The 20,986-nt window shown below is 40.4% G+C and overlaps 1 protein-coding gene across 10 annotated transcripts in view; it reads right to left on the bottom strand.

The window, feature by feature from the left end:
- FGFR2 (fibroblast growth factor receptor 2) overlaps positions 1-20,986 on the bottom strand; it is a 135,800-nt gene that overhangs the window by 85,003 nt on the left and 29,811 nt on the right. For 7 of the 10 annotated variants that reach the window (XM_050958969.1, XM_050958970.1, XM_050958963.1 and 4 more), the window contains exons 1-2: positions 17,628-18,102; positions 12,451-12,708 (exon numbers count right to left, since the gene is read on the bottom strand). In XM_050958969.1, the coding sequence (XP_050814926.1) occupies positions 12,451-12,625 (175 nt within the window). In that variant the 5' untranslated portion in view covers positions 12,626-12,708; positions 17,628-18,102. Of the gene's footprint in view, positions 1-12,450; positions 12,709-15,292; positions 15,313-15,365; positions 15,386-17,627; positions 18,103-20,986 lie in introns of those variants that run through there. The other 3 variants (XM_050958967.1, XM_050958965.1, XM_050958964.1) reach the window with 3 other exon arrangements.

Genomic DNA, 20,986 nt, shown 5'->3' with positions numbered 1-20,986 from the left:
ACAGTTCAAGATAGCAAACAGTCCGGGCTTTCTGGATCCCATTGCAATGTCTCCCCATACAGATTACTCCAGCTGTGATTGCATGCCATGAAAGATAAACCATATTCAAACTCCATCCCTAAATGAATTCTTTTTAAATGGCTATCCTACTTAATCTTTCAGCACAAGTCAAAAGTCATATTTAACCACAGCTCTAAAAGAAAAATTACTAGTAAGCCAACAAAGAATGGTCAGCTCATATACTGAGCTGTTCAAATTAGTAATCCTTGACCTAGTGCATTATTCTCTATTAATATCATCTGCAGACAGGTAAAGCACCAAGAGTTGTCGTGAAATACGCAGTGTTTGGAAGGAGTGAGCTATTTCAGGTAAGGCTTTGTGTTTATAGCAGCACTTAAGACTGCCACTTTTTATAATGTTTGCCTATAAAACTTTTCCAGTTTGGGTGTTGAATTGGTGCCCAAATGCAAACAGGGAATAGGTGGGACACTGAAGCACTATCCTGTCCAATAGTTTCATAGTGAAAGGTCAACAGGTTTCAACTGTTCCCGCCAACTACAGTAGTCTACAAAATTACCCTCCTCTCCAAGTACTCTGCACCCAGTTAATAAATATTTTTACAGTCAGATGAGATTTAGAGCGAGGAATACAGGGCCAATTTCTGCACTCATACATTGTGTAACCCCATTAATGCTGGCCCTTAGGCCCACATTGGGGCTGTTCCTGCAACCCAACCTCATATGGGTGCACAAGGGCATAAGGAACTTTGGCTTCTCTTGTGCCTGCATCCTGGAGTTTGCCTCAGCTGCAGCCTTTATAGTTCCCTCAAGCACAAGGCCGGCTCAATACTACCAGACATTTGGCACCCCAAAAGGGGTGAGGAAAAGGCAAGGCTATGACTCCCCACCATCAAGGAAATCTTCACAATTGCAGAGGGTGGCACCTCCCTCCAACACAGCTCCATAGTATATGGGCCCAATTTGGCCCCTAAGGCCAAGTTTGTAAGTTGACAATTTACTCAATCGGGTGTGGAACACGGATTCAGCCAAACACTCTTTGTATCTTATAGTACTCGGGTTCTTATATCACCCCTATCACCGTGGTATCTGAGCACCTCCAGTGCTGCATTAAGCAATGTAACTATCTGTCCTTCCACCCTCGAAAAAAAAATTTTTTTTAAGGATTTCGAAGTGCAGTTCAATTCTTAATTCTTGAAAAAGAGACTCCTTTTCTTTTACATTCACGTCACTCATCTACTGACAGTTACATCAATATTTTAAGGTCAGACGTGAAAAGAAGGACCTGTGCGTGAACACATCCATGACAACATAGCTGGGGAAAAAGGAAGGGGGAGTCCCTTGCAAAACAGGGCACCTCTGGGATAAATGTTTGACAAACAGGCTTGGGTGTCTTTCCCCCCAACCCCGCCCTCCCCATGTCTCTCAGCATGGTTTATGCCAACCGACCATCCTGAACAAATGGTGTAAATGCTGTTTGCTTAAGAGCCAAGTGGCCAGAAGAGAGGACTATGGAAATTCCCACAGCTCATTTTCATATTACTATGAATTCAATTATATTCTAAACAGCATTTCCATTTATGGCATGACCAATCTAAACAAGAGATTTATATATGCATTTTATTATGTTTTCTAAATTTATTAAAATATTAACAAGCTAAGAATGTGGATATCCTACTTAGAGTTAAACAAGATAATCATTAGCTAACAACAGATCCTACCCCCCCAAAAAAAAAAAAAATAAGTCCCAGCAAAGATTCCCCAAAAGCTCTCCACCTTCACAAAAGCCTTATCCCCCTCCCCCCCAGTCAAGACTCTCCCACTCTCTGCAGCACAAAGACCCAGCCTGCAGTGATGAATCAGAGAGGCTGGTTGCAAGGTTGCTAGACCCTCACAGAGAAGACTCTGCTGCCAGCCCCCTCTCTTTTAAACTGGGGAGAGGTGGGCTGTGTCATTATGGGATGAGAAGAGTGGCTATCCTAAGGCTAATCTAACAGAGAAAGATATAAAGAGCCAACTTGGCTGGAAGTTGAAGCTAGACGAGTTCAAACTGGAAATAACGTGCACATTTTTAACAGAGTAAGTAACCATTGGAAGAACTTAACCAAGGGTCACGATGGATTCGACAACACTGGCAATTTTAAAATCAATATTAGATGTTCTTCTAAAAGATAAGCTCTAGGAATTGTCCAGGCTCTATGGAGGTCAGTCTAGATGACCACAGTAATCCCTTCTGGCCTTGGAATCTATGACACTAATAAGGCATTGAAAGTCCCAAACCATTTGGGCTTCGTAGGTCAAAAACAAAACTTTAGCACTCCGGAAACCAACAGGCAGCAGGTAAAGATCAAGAAGCACAGTTCACAAAGGGTGGGCACCACCACCACCCTTCACTTAATAGTGCGGGGATCATTCTTGCCACATCTTCCACTTGCCTCCCCTAACCTACCAGAACCTCTTCAGTCTTGTCTGGATTGAGCTTTAGCCAGCTAGCTCTCATCCATGTCCCAGTCTTTTTTCAAAACCTTAGGCCAGGCACCAGCTAGACTTCTCCAGCTGTTCTGTTGCCATATTTTATTTTCCAAATACATTGCAGTCATAGAATATCAGGGTTGGAGGGGACCTCAGAAGGTCATCTAGTCCAACCCCCTGCTCAAAGCAGAATCAATCCCCAGACAGATTTTTGCCCCAGATCCCCAAATGGCCCCCTCAAGGACTGAACTCACAACCTTGGGTTTAGCAGGCCAATGCTCAAACCTTTGAGCTATCCCACCCTATCCTGTCTGTGTCTCTCTCTCTTCCCCCCTTCCACCACAAAGACTAATTTTTTCCTCAAAAAGAAATTATTAATATGTCAGTACAATCAGAAGCAAAAGTTTTTAAAAAATAAATAGCACCAAAGAGTGGGAACTGGACTTCATTCTGATAGTTACAGACGGAAGAAAAGTGTGACAAATTCCAGTTCTCTTTCAAAGAAACTACTGAACAAAATTACTTGTACTACTGTATTTCAAATCATAGCCTCATTTACAAAATATGTTAAGAAACAGATTCCCATAAATTGAGGGATTATTTTCTGGCATCCTTTAACCCTTTGATCTTTAGTCTATAAAGAAGTGGGCTTCTCAGCTAGTCTGAGGTGTGCAGGGCTGTACCACCAATGAGATAAGAAGAAAAAAAGTGTAGCTCTGAGATGAAAAATACACATTAGGAAGCCATTTCAAAAGGAAAAGTTACTCTGCCCTTGTGGAGGAAACTTGCAAAACAAGTTAAGTTATGATGTCATGTTCTGTACGCCTCATACTCCAATGAGTGTATACTTTACAGCAACAGTGAGTAATTACAGTATGAGCCTACAGGACCATAATAATGTCTCTCACATGCTACACACACTAGGACAGGGAGAAAAAAAAATGAATCTCCTCCAGTAGAAATATTTCCCATCATCATCATGGGAAGGGGAAAATATTACCCGGCACTGACTTGTTTTCCTAAGCACTGAGGACTTTAAAAAAAAAAAAAAGATGGAGAAATAGCAAAGTGTTCCAACATTTGAAGATCCTACTAGCAAAGAGGAAAGCCTCAGAAACACACCTAAAATGAATCCCTGTGTGATTACTTCGATTTCAAGTAATACTGGTTGGAAACCGGTTGGTTATCAATATGAGAGAAGTAATGCTGCATACTCCTGCAGACAGCTACTTTCAGCTCTATTTAGTCGTGGCAGTGAATACCAGGATGTAGATCGTGTGTGGCAGAATAGAGCATTTAAAATAAATAACTGCAATTTCTGTAAAAGAGCTGATTACCAAGGATTCTTATTCACCATGTGTGAAAGTCATATTTCTCCCGACGCGGCTAAGGAGGCGACAGAATACAACAGAGATGACACCATTCCACTGCTCGAGACAACATGAAGCGTATTGCAAAGGAACTCCAGAGCGCTCTGCAGGTGATGGCATTACGGTACAGGGTGGCCCACTGCACAGGATGCCCTAGCAGGCTCTTGGGGAGGCAATGAAGTAATGGAGTGTGGCCAAACTACACAGAGTATCTAGCTACAAATCCTACAAAAGGATGAGGGAGGGCATAGTGGGACACAGAAACTATTTCAGGCACTGGACTGGTGGTTGCAAAGTGGCTGCCTCAGTGTCACATGGTCCTGCCTTCCGGTTGGAGAGTGATGGCTGCATCTCACAGAACCTCTGCGTTGGTCCCCTGAGAAAGCTTATTTGTTCAGACTTTGCACAGGGAGTGAGAATTTCACCCAGCATTCACAGTCCACCTTACTGCAGTAGAAAGAACCTTACCACAGAAGTGACCCTTGAGTTATGGCTGCAAGAGTACACCATACACATGGGAAATGCCAAGTCTTACATGTTCCTGGGTTTAGCTATGCACTGCGTGTTCTTGTGAGTCACACCAGTTACATTATTAAGTATCCTTTAATTATACAGCAGTTATGGTGACCAAACGACATGTCATCAGCAGGACTTGAACCTATGACCTTCAGCTCCAGAGTACAGATCCCTATCATTGGAGCCAAAGTAATAACTCCATTAGCTAGACACACTAGTAGATTGTTATCCTAACATAAGAATGGCCATACTGGGTCAGACCAAAGGACCATCAAGCCCAGTACCTTGCCCTCTAACAATGGCCAATGGCAGGTGCCCCAAAGGGAATGAACAGACAGGTTATCATCAAGTGATCCATGCCCTGTCAACTAATCCCAGCTTCTGGCAAACAGAGGCTAGTTACACCATTCCCACCCATCGTGGCTAATAGCTGTTGATGGACCTTCTTCCATGAATCTATCTAGCTCCCTTTTGAACCTCGTTATAGTATTTGCCTTCACAACACCCTCTGGCAAGGAGTTCCAGAGGTTGACAGTGCATTGCATGAAAAAATACTTTCTTCTGCTTGTTTTAAACCTGCTACCTATTAATTTCATTTGGTGGCACCTTGTTCTTGTATTATGAGGAGTAAATAACACTTTCTTATTTGCTTTCTTTATACCACTCATGATTTGATAGAATTCTATCATATCCCCCCCTTAGGCACCTCTTTTCCAAGCTGAAAAGTCCCAGTCTTATTAATCTCTTCTCATATGGAAGCCGTTCTATATCCCTAATAATTTTTGTGGCCCTTTTCTGAACCCTTTCCAATTCCAGCCCTCCTTCCTGGCCCCAGCTCTGTGGCTGCTGTGGCAGGGCAGAGACCCTCCTCCTTCCCAGCTCCAGCTCGGGGGCTGCTGCGGTGGGGGAGAGAGGGCACATCGATCACATTAGAAAGGTAACACTACTGACATTAAAATATGAGTTGTGTGCTATTTATTTCTAGAACAAAAAAAATTTAACTATTAATTTTTTTATATAGCACTTTTATCCAAAGTGTTTTATAATAGTTAGCTAACAGTACAGACAACATTTGGAAAGATCATTAAGTGGTTCGCCGAGACCCTCAGCAATTTTCAAGTGGTCTGCGAAAAAAAAAGTTTGAGAACCACTGCTTTAAGTATTTTAAGCCGCAGCATCTGTAAACTAGTCTTTCTACCTCCCACTTTACTCCCCAGATGGGCTGTTTTTTCAGAGCATTCCCTTTCCTGACATGCTACCTAAGGCTGTCAGCATAGGCCTTTTAATCAAATATAACTACTTTGGTTAATCGGCATTAAAGCCTGGTATCATATATCTGTATTCATATCGCTGTAGTACCTAGAGGACCCAGTCAGGATCAGGGTCCCAATATGCTAGAACTGTATTAGCACACAGGAAGATAGTTCCTTATCCAGAGAACTTATAGTCCACATTCTGATCCTGCAATGTACTGCATGTGATCAGACACCTCCACCTGTGCACAGCCCCAGGGGCTTCAATGGGGCTCTGAGCATAGGGATCTGTCTTTGCAGCTCTCAAAGCAGGGTCAGGACTGAATTTAAAACAAGATGCAACCAGTGAGAGTAACAAACAATAGCCCTTGGGGGAAGGGAAGATGAGGTAACAGGAGGAGGCAGTTACACAGTCTAGATATCTGCACAGCTTGATTGTCCCAGAGTTATTTTAAAAGGCATGGATATTTTTAATACAATATAAATAAATATCAAAGTGATTCCCTGTCCCAGAACTCTCTCCTTGGCAGTAGGTAATATTAGTGAATTGGGTCAATTTTTTCTTTAATTGCTAACTTAAGATGCTGTATCTACCACATAGCAGTGATGTGCTATAGATTTACAACAAGACCTGCATGTTAATCCTGAATGTATTACAGAAGTATCTGCATTTCAGTGGTGAGTGAAGACTTGCAAATGTATTTGAAGAAGCCTAGACGTAAGCAGGAGCTATGGGCACAGCAGGAGAATTGCTGAGGATTGATTCTGCCTGCCTGGTTTAACGGCCCTGAGCTGCAGACAGTGCAGTGGATGGGCCTGGGTCACCTTAACTCCCCTTTAACAGAAAGTTAGGATCAAAGGGGGCCTCCAAGATCCTTGAAGGCAAGGACCAGCCAGCATGCCCCCCACTATATATAAGGGGAGGCCCTTGCACAGAGGTATAGAAGTTAACGTCCTTATCCCAAGGATGTGCTACTGTATAGATTCAAACCAAAAGGGCCGACTAAGCACCCAGCTGGGCTGAGAGGACACAGTGCAAGGCTCAGCCTGACCAGAAGGGAGTGGTGATTCACTAAGGCACTAGAGTACAGTTAAGTATTTTCTTTATATTTCCGTCTGTTTCCAAACTAAACATTTATTTTAAGCAAATATTAATCTTTGTGTATTTGTATATAGAAGGCAGAGGATTCAGCTATTTCTACTGAAGTTGGAAACCTAGGTGTAGAAAATATTCATTACAAATCATGCCACATTTATTATTGCAGTGCTATAATAGCCCATTGTCTCATATATATTACAACCTCACATAGTTTCAATAAAAATCCTGACACAACTGCAAACTCTGTCTTAATGAGTTTGTATCTTGCCTGTACAAATTTAAGTATGGGCTAAAATGTAGTTACAAGTTCTCTACTGAGGAGTAACTATTTTAAAATTAGAAAAATGCACATCCATTGAATTGTTTTAGTTTTTAAGTCATATGTTAAAGAAAAAAAAAGAACTCAACCAGTCTGAAAGGTTTTTGGCCCAGAAAAAACTAAAAACCAAAAAGTAAACCCCAAGATTATAAAAAAGGGACAGGATTTAAAATGTAGCAAATTAGCCTACGATGTGCAATTGTTTCTGATACTTTGAAAAAAATGCAAATATAGCTGATGTGCTGAAGTTTTAACACATGCTAGTGTGTGATCAATACAGCAGTTTAATACGCACATGCCTGTAGATTTAGGCCTTATCCATGCTAAGGTTCATAGATTTAAGTCCAAAATGGATGTTCATGATCATCTAGTGTGACTTCTTGTATAACAGGCTTGCTTCAGAACTTGCTGTTGAACTAGAGCATAGCTAAATCTTGCTGTAAAGAATACTTCTCATAGAGAATTTACCACATCCCTTGATAAATCTTTTCCAGTGGTTCATTACCACAGTTAAAAATTTGCATCGTAATTTCAATTTGAATTTTTCTGAGCTCAGCTTCCAGCCATTGGATTTTCTTGGAGCCATACTAAAAAGAACCCATGGGCTGTTATTACCACCGTTTAATCCTTTAATGGGGACAAGACCTCAATGTCCATGACTTTCACTATAAATGGCTCAAAGTTTTATCAAGTCAAAATTATTTTTGTTCACGTATCTATAGTGTCTTGCCTTTTACAAAGCATGCAGACCAAACTGAAGTATTTTGTAGTGTCCTATCACCTACCGACCACCAATCTGAATTCACTGGCAGAGGAGAAAATCTTTGTAGCCATGCTGAAGTGTAATTTTAACTATCCTTCTTGGAGCTCAGAGAAGCAGATTAAAACTAAAACTAAGTTGGTCTTTTTAAAGGTCCAAAGGTTGCAGTGAAATAAGATAACCTTTAGAGAAGATGCTAGGCCATCCCATAATCCCTAGCACAGGGACCTAAAGGAATCCCCCAGTACTATTCACAAACAGGGCACATCTCTGTACATCATGTAGCTGGTCTCCTTTCTCTGTGTTGAGGAGGAGTAGGAAGGAGGATTCTGACGCTTCATGCCGTTCCACAATGCCTTTAAATTGGGAGCAAGAACCATGTAACCATAACCAACCAAAAAATACAATACTTCAGGAGTGGCAAGCTGGCGCACACACACATGGAGTCTGAGGATCATCTTACTAGATCCCAGGATATGAATCAAGACTCAGGGTGCCGGGGTTCCCAGAGCAACAGAACCCATGGTGATTAGAGAATATGTGTGAGACTTTCATAGAGTTCAAGTGTAAGAGGCCATCAGACCATTTTCTAAACTGCTTTAGTATTGTTTAACAGAAGTCAAAGCTAATGGCTTATATTTAAAAATTAAACCTGTTCTTTAAATATTGGAGCTCATTTTCATGACTGTGAGTGTTTCAGAAGGTGTCACATAAACACAACATGGCCACTTGCACACTCGTCTCAGAAATACCAATTGCCTTTTTTTCTCTTAATTATAGTTTATTCATGCTGACATGTGCTTCTTACCCGGTGAGCTGCCATACCACTGGGGCTGAGTGAAATAGATGCAATTTTGCTCTAACGTGCTATAGTTACACTATGCACAACTCAGGTGAAAACTGAGTTTAAAACAGAGATTTATTTGCACCTATCAGGCATAAAATTTAAAAGGGAAAAATTGGAACTCATTTTCTTCCCTCTGAAATTCTCTTATTTCTTTAGATAAGAAAGCATCCCAAAATGCATCATTCTGTGACTTGACTCATACCAAAAGTTTCAGTGCTACTAATAGTATTTGTAGTGTCACAAAATTATGCATTCTGGAATACCTCCTGCAATCCTGAGCATAAGAAGAGGATTTCACACAGGGAAAAAAATAAAAGCTACGTTAAAATATGTTCTTCTGCTGGATTCCCCTCACAACCTGCATAATAGGGGACTTTAACTCATTTTTTATTTTTATTTGTTCTTCTTTTCATTTCCGATGTCGGTCCCTCCACAGGCGAATCAAGGTTGGGTAGCAGTGATGAAAAGAATTCTGACTTAGATTGGATTGTGCTACTTGATTTAATTGTGATTGGACTGTATTAATCAAGTGACAGTAACATTAAGCACAGTTCTTTGCCAGTGCATTATGAAACACTTTACAGATATTAATGAACGGCTTTAGGTATTTAATTGCACCAGCTGGTATTTACATTCATTTACTATCAGTGAATACCTGTTACTGAGTTAAATATCAAATGACAAATTATTAGTCACTTGTGTGTCTAACATAAGCATAACCACCCCAGGTGATACCCATCTGAAGAGATTGTATACCCTGCTACTCCCTTGACTCTCTTGAGTATACTTTAAGACTCATTTTAAACTATTGTGTTTTTCACAGGGCTTGGAACTGGGCTGTGCCTTATGGAGAGTTTAAACTAGGGCTTTAAAAACAGAGCAAAATTAAAAACAATTGTTCCTGAATTTGTGAGGAAAAGGTGGAAATAGTGAGTCTGGCTATACAGAGCGCAGTGTTAAAGTCCTGCATGGCGGGGACTAAATTAGCTAGCCAGCAGGCTTCATAACAGACAACTTGGGTGAGGGAAGGTCAAGGGTTAGCTTGCCCTTTATCAAATTGTGTCTAAACTAATTATTCAGTTCACAAAGTAACCCTGTGTGTGCGGTCAACTTCCCCCCACCCCTGCATTTTAAGTGCTGGCTACAATCAAAAGACTGCATAGTGTGAGTGTGCAATAACAGAAGAACTCCATTATATGCTGTCGAATAGACTTATTTCTAAATATCACAATCATTCGAAAGTGGAGATTGTGTTACCCCCCCTTGCTCAGAACTACTCCCCTGTAACGTTTAGTGCTGGGTATAATTCTATAGACACACAAGCAGGCTTAAAATGAGTCCTTAACATTCTGCTGCTGCAAACACTGCTAATGTTAGTTCTTACTAGGACTTGCGGTAGGACGCACTCCAATCAGCAGTAAGTGTTGGCAGGCAGAGGTGCTGGAACTAGGTCTGCTGGGAGTACGGCCGCATCCCCTAGCCTGAAGTGGCTTACCTCATATACATGGTTTACTGTTCAGTTCAATAGCTCTCAGCACCCCCACTACCAAATTGTTCCAGCACTCTGCTGGCAGGATCGGGCCCTTAGTGTGTATACATGACACTGTAAGATAAAATGGCTTGCTTTTGATAGATGTAGTCTACTGTGTAAATATTATTTATTACAGTACTGCCTAGAGGCCACAGTCAGAATCGAGCCCCAGTGAGCCAGTTGCTTTATAAACAGACTGAGATAGCTCCCAAAGTGCCAAGATATATTGGAAATAAGCAAAAAGGAGTTTTTGTTTCTCAAATCTCCAATATAATCTCATACAGTTCCCTCTATTCTGCAACATGAAAGCTATTATGCCATTAATTCAAAAGCCTATTTTCGCTTTGCTGGAAGTAATTCAGTGTTCTCACATCTGAAATTGTTTTATTGTAAGTGATATTCTTTTCAATAATTTACACTCTGATAAGATCCAGATTTCACCCAGTGGATACTCATTTTGTAGGCAACATATTTTAGATTTGAAAGTTTAAAATAAAAATAATGGTTATTTCTTCCCTAGAAAACTGAAAAATGATGACGACCGTAAGATGAAAACATTTGTCTTCTTCCTATACTGCCCTGCAATGAAATCACATTCCTGCTGCATTAACCCTAAAACCATAAGGCCTTGCCATAAACAGCAGACGTGAAAGCAGAATCATTCATGATTTTGTCATGCTCCCAAAAATTCAAGAAAGCACCTAGTGGGCTATTAAACAAACAGGTCCATTAAGCAGTGATGAGAGTCTGGCCCTTTTTTTTTTTTAATTTTCATATTACCGTGAGCAAAATTACTTTGCTACCAATAATCTCTATTGATGACAGACTTCGATGACAGACTTCAATATTACAATACTTTGTTAATATTTTATGAATGTACACAAGGGGAGAGCACTTAGAGCTAAATAATTCAACCTCACTTTTCTATAAGAATGTACTAGGAATTTATTTTTAAAATTCACTAACTGGTGAAACCTATTTTTAGACATAATGGGTTGAAACAAATAAGTTCGGCACTAAAATACATTGAAGAAAACCAAAGCTGTATTCTTGTATGTGAACAATATAACAGACAGAGGCCAAATTATTCAAACAATGCTTGTGGAATAGGAAGTGGCCAATACACAATTATTTTGAAAACACTGGTTTGACAGCCCAGTTATTAGAAATGTATCAGTGCAGTGTATTACAAGATAACTTTATTAAGAAAGAACCATCCCTATTGAGGTGCTTAGGGGGCCACTGAGGGTGCTGTACAGCATAACAAAAATATACTTAAAATACAATAAACATGTTATAATAAAAACACCTTCTTAAAATTCAACAAATAAAGCAGTTTGGCACAAGGATATCCCTAAAGAAATAGTATCTGATACATTTACACTGAAAATATTAGATTTTATAAGAACTTGTTTGTATCAAATATACTATTAATAGAAATGTTCCCATTACTCTTTGTTTTCACTGGAATTAATGTATGAACACAAACTAAATATATTAGCGCAAACTCTGGAGTGTGTAGTTTGCAAATCCTACAGGGGAATGCTTAAATCCAGACTATATATAACTAAATAACTATATAACACTATAACACAAACTAAATATATTAGCACAAACTCTGGAGTGTCTGGTTTGCAAATCCCACACACGCACACACACATACACTCTGGATTTAAGCATTCCCCCGTAGGATTTGCAGACCAGACACTCCAGAGTTTGTGCTGGGGCATTAGAAACAATAACGGAAACTGACCATAAACAAAAATAAAACTGAGTAACCCGTTTTCATTCTCCTAGCAGAGTGAACTGCAAAATTACATAATCAGCACAAATGATGAAAAATAAATGGGATTTTTTAAAAACATTTATGCTACTTTTATATATACATATAAATAAAAGCTCAGAATGTGTAACAGATGTGTACAAACACAGTGGCTCCATTCAGCTAGGAGATGAATTCTCATAAAGGAAACCACAGACCCATTCCTGCAATCATATACTCACGTGCTTAACACTACACATGAGTGAAGGTCCCAGTGAAGTCACTGACACAACTCACCTGCATAAAGTTTAGTATATGCAGGTTTGCCGGATCGGAGCCCATATTTGGAAGGGAGAGAATTAGAATACATGAAACTATTTCTGGACTAACCTGACACTTTCCCTATGTTTATCTGGGCAAATAAACTAATGTAGTTATATTTCAGGCACCATTTCAAATTACCGATAACTTATTTTGAAGCTGAAGTATTCTAGAGTGCCTTACCTTCAGGTTCCAAAGTGGTGTCTTGAACAACTGAATTGTATGATGGCCGAGCCACAGACAGTCCGGCCATGGCGACCACCACCAGGCATATAAGGCAACCCGAGTTGCAGCTGACCATCTTTTTAGTGCCAGTTCCTGGTCCTTTTCCATATATCCATGTGGACTTTAATCCCATCTGAACACTTCTACACAAGCATGGGCTGAAAGCAGTGCCTTCAGCCTTGATAAAAAGCTTCTCACTTGAAACTGTTGCTGCTGCTGTAGGGAAGAGAGAGATTTAGCAGTGTCAGTGAAATCATCTTGAATGCCAGTTGAAAATCTTCACAAAAACCCAAGGGGTGGAGGGATGTGGGGGGGGGGGGGGGGGAAATAGTTTTACAGCTTTGAAAGCATGAGAAAAGTGAGTGATTTTTCATTTTCTGTTAACAGTTTCCATCATCACCTCGGGCATAACCAAGCCCTTCTTGATTTCACAAAATTGTTTCTCAGCACATATTTAAAGAACTATTTTAATCACAGAAAAACATACAGCTTGCTAAGAAATACAAAAGGCACACATGTGCAGACGCATAACCCTTAATGCTAGAAAATTACCACAATTATACAAATTCTATTCTTGCTATTGTTTGAACATATGTTTGAGTTTGCATGGCCTTTTGGTCCCCCACCTATATAGCGGTTGGGTCAGCTAAGTTTTAAAACAAACCAATAATGGCAAAAAGTTTTAAAATACTGTATTTCTACTTAGATCTTCCTTGAGATTTTATTTTATGTTTGGGATTCCAACTCTCCTGTATATTTACATTCTTCTGCATTAACTTCACTGTCAGTGCAAATGTCTGCATGACTGGGACAATTAAAATGGTCCAGTTTTTGCAGCTGCACTTGCTAACTTCACTATGTTTTGGAAAATAAAAATCTGAATAATGTTTGCCACAAAAATACATTTCTGCTAGAGATCACACATGATCTACCATTTCTATTTGTTTACACACAAAGTATACATATAAATATACATATATACACAGACTGTACATATATACACAGGTATCTAGAAAGACTTCCTTGAGACAGAATATAGATGTGCATTAGTAGACGTTATATAGGCAAGAAAAATAAGCTTATTTCAATCTTTTTAAAACAAGCCACTTAAAAGGATGAAGAGCACCCTTTATGAAACACCAATGTACTGGAAAAAATGGAGTGCCAAGGAAACTTGCAGCTCCCACAATGGACCTGGTAATCACCACAATGACGTATCAGGAGGCATGGATCAAAATGCCGGCACCAACACAGAGTTGCTTAACAACTGGACCAGACACAAACTTCTCTCTTCTCCCTCCATCCCCTGCCCCCAAACACACAAAGACTACTCCTCAGGGAATGAATAAATCAAGTAACTGCATCATTAATTCTGATCTGTGTGACCTGGCTAATGACTAATCTTAGTTGTATTAAGTCCTAACTGAAATTTCAGTGGTGGTAGGGACAATGAAAAAGGTAGAAATTCCTTTTTCATTGTCCCTCTCTCTCTTCTTCCCATTCCCATCCTCCAATATTTTTTTTTAAACTGGAACTTTCTCCAAAACATCTATCCATAACAAATTCAGCACCCTGGTTCTTCAGCATTTAAACAGTTTGACATATGGATTCATCCTTTAATAAGTATTACTGGGTTCATTCAGAATCTGTCAGTCTTCAGATATCCTGTTTCAGCTATATAATGCATAAAACCAACCATCCTGCCTTAAATGGGGAAAATGTTGATATCATATTTTCTGCCCCTTCAGATACTACACAGAGTAATTCAGGTTTCAGATGCAGAAATGTATTAAACGTTTTAAAAATGTAATTGCAGGATACTTTTTGCTAATTAACACATGATGTTTCAAGCCACAGCTTTTTTTCTCCTTATCTCATGCACATCCATACTCTGTGAAATGAAATTTAAACATTGCATGAGTTTTCATAATGTATATTGTAACAGCTGTCATTAAACCTTCAATGAAACAAACACTAGATCACTGCAAGGAATGATTGTAAAGAGGATCTGAAAAAAATGTTTAAATAAGTACTAGCAAAGCAGGAGTGAATTTGCTACCAGCTCAAGTAACTTTTGTCTCTGACTGTCTAGCAATTAGAGCACAGGAACCAGAATACTGTACCTTGGCTCTCTTCCTAACTCTGCCATTTGACTCACTTCTTTGTGAGTTTACCCATGTGTAAAATGGGTACAATACTTAATGACTTAACAGGATGGTTGTGAGGCTAATTTACTAAATTTCTATAAAGACTTATTTGAACTTGATTAAAGGGTATATAGAAATGTAAACTATAATCACAGGCAAGTAAACTATCATTGCAAGAAAGAAAACATATCACATTAAAATGTTAAATGTATTTAAAACAGGTCTGGAATATAATTTAACTCTGGTCACATTTTAATCATTACAGATTTTTAGGCTACATTAAACCCCTGAAAAGGTTTTAAAGTGTATAAATTATTCCTGCTCTCATCATAAACATTCTTCGGTCCAGCAACACTAGGCTTCTGTCAAGACTCCTTCACACCTGAGTATTAGCATGGTCTCTGCATCTGAACATTTGCCAGGAGACAATAGGCTCTCTTAATCTGTGGTGCAAAGGCAGGTTTAAAATGCAGCAGATCTCTCTTACAATTTAACAGCAAAGCTGAAATCAGAGATTTGCATCCAGGCATTAAGCAATCTGCATTGCAACATGTCAGGTACCAAAAAAATGTTAAAGCCGTTCAAGAATCCCCCATCTCAAAGCAGTCCTCCCCGCCTGAAAAAAATGAAATGAAACCAAATTCTTTTCATACTTCAATTGCCACTGTTGCTGGTGGACAATTCTTCAGAATTTGGAAAGACCTCCTACTCTGGATAATTATGTACCTCTAGCTCAATGTTTGGAACACAGCCCCAGCATGCTTTTGGCCTCTACAATTCTGGCTTCCTGACTACAATACCATAATCCCTCCTGGAGTCTCAGACTCAGTGAAAGCCACACGTAGTGTTTATTTTTCCCCTTGAAAGGGAACTCTGTCTCTCTTCTCAGCCTACACTTTGGGGAGGAGTTGTCAGCCTCCAATGATTGATCGCTCTCCTTGCCACCCGCTCATCAAGTCAATTTTCACCTCGTCACATACCTGCCCAAATTTCTTTGCCCAACTGACAAGCATGGGAAAACAACCTGGGTTGGGAGCACAACCAAATTCCTCCAAGCTGTAGTTCAACTTTAAACACACACACACACACACAGAGTACTTGTTCAGCAGTGGCTTTAATTAAATTCCATCGCCGGAGCTCTTTTTAATCTCGTCCCATTGTTGTGTATATGATGTTTATCACTTCCCAGAGAGATTGCAATTTGTACAGAGCATGTTATCCAAATCAATACATTGCACACTATAACAGCTAGGCATCAGGGGATACCAAAATCTGAATCAAGTATGGATCTCTCCTTCCAGAAAATCATATGACTATCAGCTGGGAATGAGCTGTATAGCAGTTAAAAAGTGACAGTATAATTGAGCTAATGTCATATACATTATATAGAAATAAGACTCATCTCAATTCAGGCTGTAAGTAGATCTGAGTATCACAGCTATTAAACATGAATCCTAGAGGACTAATGGGAATTGGCTAGCAGTTTCGGTGGTACTTCATTGTTTGAACTTTTCATTTACTTTCCTGGACTATCCTGTTTTTCTCGAGTCTTTTGCCACCGGGGGTGGGGGGAAGCTGCATTTTAATTGACATTCCAGAGAGGGAGAGAGGTACAGAGGCTACTGATTGCTGTCTATTCAGCTCAGACAGGCTTTTCAGATGAAAATGAGTAAAGGCTAGTGGAAGATTTACAGGGATTTGGTACAAAGGAGACAATGAGGTTTTAAATGTTTGATAGCGTTTCACACCAAACTCATAATAAGGCACCGTTTGAAAGGGCAGTTTTACATTTAAATATATATTTCATTAAGAAGGGGAAATTATGTATCGCTTAAAAAAAACACGAAAAAGTAGCTAAATCATGCCTGGCTAGATGAGGAACCTCTTGTACTTTTGATTTTAATAACTTTTGCTCCACATTTTCACTAAGCTCCATGCAAAATTCTTCTCTCCATTGACACAGATTGTTGCAACTATTGCTAAAAGATTCCATGTGTTGATTTTACACTGTGGCCTTCTACAGCCAGACAGGTTTAAAAAACTGCCACACAAGCTTTAACTTGTTAGGGGTCTGGAAGACTTAGCCCCACTTTTACTGCAAGCCAGTACTCTATTTTGCCCCCCAAAGATTAGCTCCCCTTTAATTAACAGTATGATAATGATTTACTGATAGGCCTGCCAATTTAGATCCTGTTGTAACCGCTGAATACTAAGAAGTGGATTTCTATGAATTGGGTGTGAAAAATGGCATTCAATTGCAAGGAATAAAGCCTGTATAGAAACAATAAGGGAGTGTTAACGTTTGTCAGGCTTCCCTGTAATTAACAGCAAAGATGACCAGGTCCACATGCAATAAAGACAAAAAATGCAGCCTTGGAGTGGATGAGGTAATCTCTTTTATTTTACTTGTAGTAGCAGAAATGATACATGAGGGATGCGCATTTTCACTGACGCTCTACCGGGCGCTCACAGCCAAAGGCCACTGTACGAAAATGATCAAAGATTCAAAATCAAGCCTCTTCTTCGGGCGGGGGGGTCCCTCCATTGGACTTTTTCTCTAGGTGCTTGGCCTCAGTTCCCTCAATCCAAAACAAAAGACACCCTCGTTAAATAAACCCGCAGGGCTGAGATCAGGCTGGCTAAGATGGGGAGGGAGTGTCTGCAGATACCCCCAGAACTCCATGTTCCTGAGAGTCTAGGGCAGAGCCAGATTCGCCGCTGCCCGGCTTGTCACCAGCGCAGAGCTATTGTCAGTGGGAACGGCGCAGCGGTTTGCGCTGGTGTGGACAGGACTGCACAGGGTGCAAGGCAGGAGTGGATGGGGCCCATGGACCGTTTGTAAGTAAAAATAAAAGGGGAGGGGACACGCTAGAGATGGAAAAGGGATCCGGAGCCACGGAGTCCGTCCTTGCTGCGTTTCGAGTCCTTGCGACCCCAATCCCTCTCCGTTAAGGCGCTATTTCCTCCACCCACCACTGGTGCAATTACCTTGAATGAAAAGGCTCCGAGTAAGCGATCTGCTTTCCCCCTGCAGCAGGCGTGCGCGGAGGATGAATCAAAGTAACGAAGACAGGCTCCCTTGGGGGGGAAACTTCTCCAAAGAAAAACAATCGTGCCTTGGTTATTCCACATTCAGGCGCTCGGACCCTCGGTGGCAAACCCAGGCTGTGGGACAGGCGCGCCTGAGCCGCGCAATTCGCACGCAAGTTGCCGGGAGAAAAGAGATTTTTAAAAAAAAGATTAAAACGAAATAAGCTTCGATTTAATCATCAGCAAAACTTTCTTTCCTTCACTTCTCCAGTTAGGGGCTCAGAGAGGAGATCCAGCCTTGGGGAAAGGGAAGAGTAACTTCCATCCAACAGAACAGCATAGCTGGGATTTTTTAAAAAAGTCCTAGGTCCAGGTCCACTCCATTCAGAATTCCGGTTGTAATCTCTAAAGCTTTGTCAAGTCTACAAACCTTTTTTTTCCTCCCCCTACACACTCCTCTCTCTCCCCTTCCTCCCTCCCCTGGTCACTCCCCCCTCGTTGAAACTCGAGCCATTTCCTGGACAGTTCCACTTTCCTCTGCCAATCACAGCCGTCCCAGGCAATGTTTAACTCTGCAGACTCTTCCCCCTTCGATGCACAGGGACTCGGAGCGGGGATTTCTCTGCCTCCCTCTCTCTTTTAGAGCATTCTCTCTGAAAACGCCTCCAAGTGGCACAAATAAATGAGCAGGGAGAAAATCCCCCTTAAAAATCTGCACAGAAAGAAACTTACAGGCTCCTGTGCTGCTGCTCACTGTCTGCGAGGCGAGTCCTCCCCCAGCTCATGCTGGAAACCGATCGCGTTTAAAATACTAGGATATTTTTTAAAACTACCTAACCTCTTCTAATTGTTTCATACAGGGACTGATCCTGACCCAGTGAAGTCCACAGAAAGTTGACAATTAGATCAAGCTCTAAATAGTATTGAATTGTACCGGGACTATCCATCATAACGTATAATATTACTGGGAGAATTTATGCACTTGGGAAGAAGAGAGTGAAAAAGACACAGGTGAAAGCTTATGGGTAAAAGCTGATTTTTAAAAAAAAAAAATTATCCAGCTAGGTCCCGATTCAGCAACGCACTGTATCACGTGCTCTCCTTCTCTCATTGAAGGCGATGGGCAGTGACACCTGTTTCAAGCTAAGCACGTGCTGAAGGGTTTTGCTGACCTTCGGACCCTAACTTTTCATGGGAAAACAATCTTGCACAAAAACAGCCATATTAAATGTCAAGATTTGAGCTTTGAGGGGTATTCTAAATAAGCAGTAAAATAGGTAGCTTGCATAGGACTATCAACCCTTGCAATTTCAGCACTTTTTAGCATCACCCATTAAAATAACACTGAACAAATATCATTACTTATGTTTTCAAGAACACTTCTGATGGTTAAAACTGAAAATTGTAAAAAAAAAAATGTATTTTTCCACCATTGGTGCTGTTTGTTTATGAACTTCGTTTGCTCAGTCTGGCCAAGGAAAACAGACCTGTTAATTTCAGTCCTACTTTTTGTCACTTTCACTTTCTGGCTGTCATGCACTAGCACAGTGTGAAAAGTCTGGGTTGCTAACACTGCAGAGGAAGGTTTAAATTCAAACAAAAAAGCGAATTAGGAAAATAAATGGAAAACTTTATATTGAGAAAGTTTGGGGGACAGGAACTGCATCTACCTGTGTGTATAGCCTCTCCCATAATGGGCTCCTAAATCCTGACTGGGGCCTTTGGGAGCTACCACAACAAAATAAATAAATAATCAACCTTAGATTTTGCAAAGCCTTGTTGTATGAAACATAACATTAGCATCTGGTTTTCACTGACAGTGCCCCTTTAAGAAATGCACTCCTGATTTCTAAAAAAGAAGAGTCTGATCAAATAGTTCAGCAGAAGTTATTTGCCTGGACACACAGATTTAACAACAATGCATAATTCAAACATCTTAAACTGCTACTAAAATAAATACTAACAACAAAAAGGTTATTCATATGGATTCTCTGTAATGCCTGTTCTGTGGAATCAGCTTGACAACAAGATCAATATGCAGTAGTTGCCTCAAATTAAATTAGAGCGTTGATCAATTTAATATTAGCTTATTTAAGCACAGCGCTACCGCACATTTTCTAAGCTGCATGCAATGTTGACAAATGGGCTCTTTGAAGACTGTGAACACACAACACAGTATCTCTCTGTTCACATACTTTGAGACATCAGAAACTCATTTTCAGATGTTCACAACTATATGTACAGGTCTCCCAGGAAGTATTTTTACCTTGTCACCATCATTAAGACAAGCTATGGAAGGGATGGTGACAAGTTTGTAATTGATTGGAATTCTTAATTTTCTCCCTAAAGTAATGGACATTGGAATGATCTAATTGAGAAGCCGAGATGTCACAGTCAAGATCCAATTTCTCCAGCTCCAAGCATGTCCATTGCCCATTGAAAACACTCAGCGCATTCTCACATAAATTATTGGGCAACACAGGAAACGGCAGTTTCGCCATTCATCAATACCTTTGCATATTCTGAAAGAACGAAAAGGAAGCATTCCACTGAAAATGACAGATAAGGACATCTGTTTTTATGTCCGGAAACAGGTCTCAGAATTTATTTTGGGGAGGGATGAAAAGACGGCAGCTATCTATCAACAGCACCCTATTCTCTTAAATGAGTCAATTTGCAAGCTGGCCCACTATAGCAAAACTTTTCAACCTGAGAAAAGCAAAAGCATGTGTAAAATTAAAAAAAAAAATCAATTCTGTCATCATATTTAGGCTTCAAGTGATTTCAGTGGGCCCAGGGAGCCTTTCACACCAGTTAGGCTGCTGAATGGAAGCATAATCTCCTTACAATTCTCCTCCCACACACACACACCCCTCTCTCTCTCTCTCTCTCTCAAAGTGGCTGGAATCTTTTTTGTCAACCCTGTGGCAGGAGAATGATGTGGCTAATAAGCATATTAACGAGGTTCCTCAGTGGAGTGTGAATAGGTAAATAAGCCCCAATCTGTTGAGGTTCAGGAGCAAGAGCAGTAAAGCCATCAACAACTAAAAGACAGTTTGAGCTGAAATAGGAACAACAGCTCCAGGTTTCCAGCAAAAGAAAAGTCAGAAGAGGCACACATTCAGAATCTTTCTACCCCCTGCCGAGTTCTATTTTCTTTCCTTTTCTTGCCCCTTTAGAAAGTGTCTTGAGTAGTCACTCGGTTTTTCAAAAGCTCTTACATCCTGGTAATGATACCTCAATAGAAAAGGAGGAAAATGAGGACATCAATACTCCTTTGCACCATAAGTTTCAAAAGCATGAACTGTACTGTCTCC

Source organism: Gopherus flavomarginatus, chromosome 6 (assembly GCF_025201925.1).
Source record: "Gopherus flavomarginatus isolate rGopFla2 chromosome 6, rGopFla2.mat.asm, whole genome shotgun sequence".
In the NCBI taxonomy this organism is placed as follows: Eukaryota; Metazoa; Chordata; order Testudines; family Testudinidae; genus Gopherus; species Gopherus flavomarginatus.
The sequence above is the reverse complement of the archived record's forward strand: the minus strand, read 5'-3'. Positions and strand labels throughout refer to the sequence as shown.